Genomic DNA, 4,763 nt, shown 5'->3' on the forward strand with positions numbered 1-4,763 from the left:
CTTAGGTTTATCAAACTTTGGCATTTGTCTTGGACAAGACTAGGGTTCAAATGCCTCATCCCCATTTTGGAAAATGAAGTTTTCAATCATAGGAAGAAAACAGATTAGTCAACGAAATGTTGCATCCTCCATTTGTGCAGGAGAAATTACCAGTTGAATACTTTAAATATGCGCCTGGTTTATTTGTTAGATATATCTTCCATTTTGTTAGAAGAGTTAGATAAAAGGTAACTGTGACTTTAATGTTCTCTGAGTCGTTTAATTATTCACATATTGTATTGTACGTTTGGATTTCATTGGGAAAAGAAACTAAAATCAAGTATTCTTAACAATAAAAAATACAAGTATTCTTATCAGCAATATACTAAAGAGATAAAAAATTTGTGAATCGTTTTGTTATTTAGTCATGAGTGTTGTCTTTCTCAGTACCTATTATGCAATATGTAGCATCCAAAATCAAAGTACTATTATGTATTAAGAATATTGGCTTCTTTTATATCAGTCATCCAAGATCTTTTAGTGGAATAACAATGATGCTTCTAACTGCAAGTTGGATCATTCATATCATACTTTGTGTTTTCTAGTTACCTTTATTGTGGTTGTTTCTTTTGTACAAGACCCTGCAATGTATTACATTATCAGGTCATGTAGTTATGAAATGTATTATAACCTACTTTTTGCAGAAAATAATTATACTAAAACTGTAACTGATACAGAGTGTTCCTTTAAAAAATATAATATGCAAGTGTTCATGGAGTTTGAAGCTTTCCTCATCAATGTTATATTACTGGCACCTATATTTTGTTAGTTTTCTTTGTGAAAATGACCTTAACTTATAATGATCTGATGAGATGTTGTGATTTAGGACTGAAACAGAACAACAGAGGAAATGTTCTCTTTTAACTGCAAGAATTCTATTTCCTGCTTTGGGCTGTCTGATGCTAGGGACATTGATTTACACCATTGTAACTGATGGTTCTCCATTTCGCAGAGATGTTTTTACTCCGTAAGTTATTTCTTTGTTTATTTATTCCTATTTTAAACAGATACCATCAACTTTGTTTTTTTCGGGTCAAATGGAGACTCTGCTACTGATTTAGAGGATAGTAGCATTGGCTGAGAACTTTGCCAGTACTTGAAAGTTTTGTTTGTTTTCTTGTTTGAACTAAACTTAGATCTCCTTTCTGCTGCTTTCTAAATTGATGCTCTTTATGGGGAAGTGGCATAAACCTCTCTTAACTGGAAGTTTTGTTGCTATTCTGGAGGAAAACTCCCTTCTCATTTATTCAATGTCATATCAGCATTTTATTTACTTAAGGAAGTATATGTCTTTCCCGGAATGAGTTCCTAAATGAGAGAATATCTGTATTACAGTGATTCGGAGGTTGGGATATGGTTACTGAAAATGACTTGTGCTCTCAAAATGTATAAATCTTATCTAATAATATTGCCTTGCTCATTTTGCATGACCAAGGACTATTGATGATTTCTTACCTCATTCTAATCATTTAAACTATATTTATTTCTTACCATGTAAACTTTAAATATTTTTGATAAAGATGTAAACTTTAAATATTAAAACATATGACTAGACTGATCTATGGTGAGCTTTATAACTTTTCCCTGTGTAACATGATACTACCTTCAGTGTGACATAAGTCAGATAATATGGTATCTATGGTATTTCAAACTCTATAACAGGAAGGGACGTGCTTCTCTGATACGAAATTTCAATCAGAATTTTTGTATTAATTATCCTCTTCTTTGGTTTGTAAAGTCTAACCAATGGAATACTTTTGAAATTTGAAATGAGCTTTTACTTCCACTACATGGATTCACTATGTACAGGGCATTTTTAGGGCCTAGATTCAGGAAAATTATCAGCATTTCCTATCTCTATTCTGGTTGATGACGTGCAACCCTAGAAAATTGTCTTCTTTCTCCAAAGGGCTGCGGTCTATCATTTGCAAATTTGTTTGGAAGTTTCTTCTGGAAAACAAACTTCATGAGTTTGTGCTGAAGTGATACATATGCATCCTCATACATCAGCCGATTATGAACTTCTGCTTGGTATAAGTCTTACTTTGACATGCAATTTAAGAAGTCAATATATGTGCAGGTGGCTGACAGCAACAGTAATTGATTTCTATGTCGGTGTTGTGGCTCTCTTGGTAAGCTTTTCACTGTTTATCTGCCTTTTTTTAAAATAAAAAAATTGGGGGAAGGGGAAGGAGAAATAAGGGAGGGGATTACAAGGTGGGAAATCAAACCCTCAACAAGAAGGTGAAAATTTAGGTAGTCAACAACTGAGCTACCAAGATTCCCCTCTGTTTAGCTACCTTTACTTTTAATCTTACTGGTATTTGAAGATTTTTCTGTCTATAGCTTGATAAGGAAGTCTAAATTTTGTAAAATTCGATATATGGCTAGGGCATGCAGCAACATACCATACACTTAGGTAATACAGTAATAGTTGACTACTAATCAGGTATCTTATCTTAGGCTAGGGCCAGTTGCTGCATTAGGTGTCAAAATCATCAGTTAGGACTTTTCACGTGATTGTTGATCTTAGATGAGTTACACTGTTTTCTCAGGTTTGGGTTGCATATAAGGAATCAAGTTGGCTGAGTGCAGCTTTATGGATAATACTTATAATTTGTTCTGGCAGGTACGTTTTTTTTGTTGGATAATGCATAAATTGTACTCCCTCCATCCCATTTGATGTGATGTAGTTTGACTGGGCACAAAGTCTTAGAAATATGGAAAGATTTTGCAATGTTTCAAAACTACTCTCTAAAATAAATAAATTTTTAAACAGAAGTGTACAGTTTTTGGACTTTTTGCCAAATAAATGGGATCCAATGTTGGTAGTGTCAATAAATGTTTGACAATTAAGGAAATATGTCAATTCATTCTTTTTGGGCGAACTAGAAAGACAAATGTGTCATATACATTGGAGCAGAGGGAGTATCAGTTTGAAGTTAGCTTCATCGGTACATCGTCTTATTTGTTGCACTGTGTAGGTGAAAGCAAAATATGAACTCTCATTCATATGTAATGGAATGAGGAGGAGTTCACATATATGTGTTTGCATGCCTTAAAATGATCCTGAGTGAGAAGGGGTTCCGTGAATTTGTCGAAATAACTAAACAGATCTTGCTTGTTTGCCAAGCAGTCAATTAATATTCCAGCCTTTGCTTATGACAACAACTTCATTAACAACTAGTGTGCATTATTACCCTCTTTCTTGCATCAAGCTTTGAGTTTCTAGAGTTCTCCTAAACATGAGTTAATATTCCATCAAGAATAACCATAGTTCAATCTAGTTAGTATTTCCTAAACATGAATCTATATTCCTTCAACTATATGACTGTAAAGTATGGCTTCATTTTTTTCCATTGTGTTTCTTTTTCTCATGCCGGCAATTTTCTGGTCCCTCAAAAACTGATGGCACTTTTTCGGCTACATTTATCTGATATGTTGCAACAGTTCGTTTTTGGACCATAATCATATCTAATTCATGCTTTATGTTGATTTCCTCAGCATCAGCACATGTGCCTATATAGCTCTTCAGCTTTTCAATCTCTCATCTCAAGATCCCGTCTACCTTGTTCTTTTCAGCAGCAGCAGCAACAGGCAAGTTTGTGCACCATCTGTTTAAGCGTGTTCTCCTCGTTATGACGTAGATTTTGTTTGTTCGTCCTTGTGAACAATTAAACGAAGAAGATATTACTTCCTGTTAGCTCTGCAGCAACAACAATAATTTGTAGTACAGCAAAAATTCATCCTTGTTCTAGTCAAAGTTGAACCATATTTGGAATTTCCTTTCATTCGTGCAAGTGATTGAATCCTTTTTCTTTTATCGATGGAATTTTACTATATTTTTGTTCATTGCTTTCAAATTTTAAGCTTTCATTGCTTCTTATCAATTCTGTACACGCTACAATTTTTTATTTTTGTGACTGTTCTTATTAGGGCAGAAAAAGGGTATGAAGGAACATTTCGAACAGAGAGCATTGGAGAGGGTCAATTGAGGAAGAAGCTTTGTGGTTGATTTGCTTTTAATTTCATAATTGGACTCTTTCATCATTTTTATCTTTGTAGCAAATATGCTAAATAATAAACTTCTAATGTATACATGTTTGTGTAAAAGAATCAAAATCTTCTGTGATAATTATTTTGTGGGAAAATAATGCATTGATATTATTGATCATATGGTAGCTTATATATAAGGAAAGATATGTGCAAAATAGAACTCTACAACAGTAAAAGTAAGGGATCGTTTGGTAGAGTGTATAAAAATAATGCTAAATAGAGTGAATTAGTAATGCTTGCATTAACAATACATGTATTAGTTATGCTTGCATTAATTATACATAGATTATTTTTATGCATTGTTTGGTGGTTTGATGCATTAAAAATAGAATGCATTGCATTAAAATATTTTTTTTACAACGATACCCTTCACTATAATGGTGGAAAAGAAATAAAAAAGTTATTGAGGGGCAATTGGGTCTTTAATTGAGTTAGTGCATGCATTAAAACCATTGCATTGCTAATACTTAGAAATTCATGGTATTAGCAATACACAATAGAGTGTATAACAAAATAAAAAACAAAAAATAATAGTGCATAACTAATGCAAGCATCAGTTCTACATAGGTTGGAAAAGAGTACCAAAATACACAAGGCTAATGTATGCAGTATTTTTTTGTTTACACCCTACCAAACAATCTCTAAGGATTAATGATGATGATATTGTA

The 4,763-nt window shown here is 33.1% G+C and overlaps 1 protein-coding gene across 2 annotated transcripts in view; it reads left to right on the forward strand.

Annotated features, from left to right (window-relative positions):
* The window catches only part of LOC125855104 (uncharacterized), an 8,767-nt gene extending 4,556 nt beyond the window's left edge, over positions 1-4,211 (forward strand). The window contains exons 5-9 of one of the 2 annotated variants that reach the window (XM_049534774.1): positions 866-1,006; positions 2,120-2,171; positions 2,595-2,668; positions 3,544-3,636; positions 3,976-4,211. In XM_049534774.1, the coding sequence (XP_049390731.1) occupies positions 866-1,006; positions 2,120-2,171; positions 2,595-2,668; positions 3,544-3,636; positions 3,976-4,054 (439 nt within the window). In that variant the 3' untranslated portion in view covers positions 4,055-4,211. The remainder of the gene's footprint in view (positions 1-865; positions 1,007-2,119; positions 2,172-2,594; positions 2,669-3,543; positions 3,637-3,975) is intronic. The other variant, XM_049534776.1, reaches the window with a different exon arrangement.
* Positions 4,212-4,763: the final 552 nt, after the last annotated feature.

The sequence above is a fragment of the Solanum stenotomum genome, chromosome 2 (genome assembly GCF_019186545.1).
Source record: "Solanum stenotomum isolate F172 chromosome 2, ASM1918654v1, whole genome shotgun sequence".
Taxonomy (NCBI): Eukaryota; Viridiplantae; Streptophyta; class Magnoliopsida; order Solanales; family Solanaceae; genus Solanum; species Solanum stenotomum.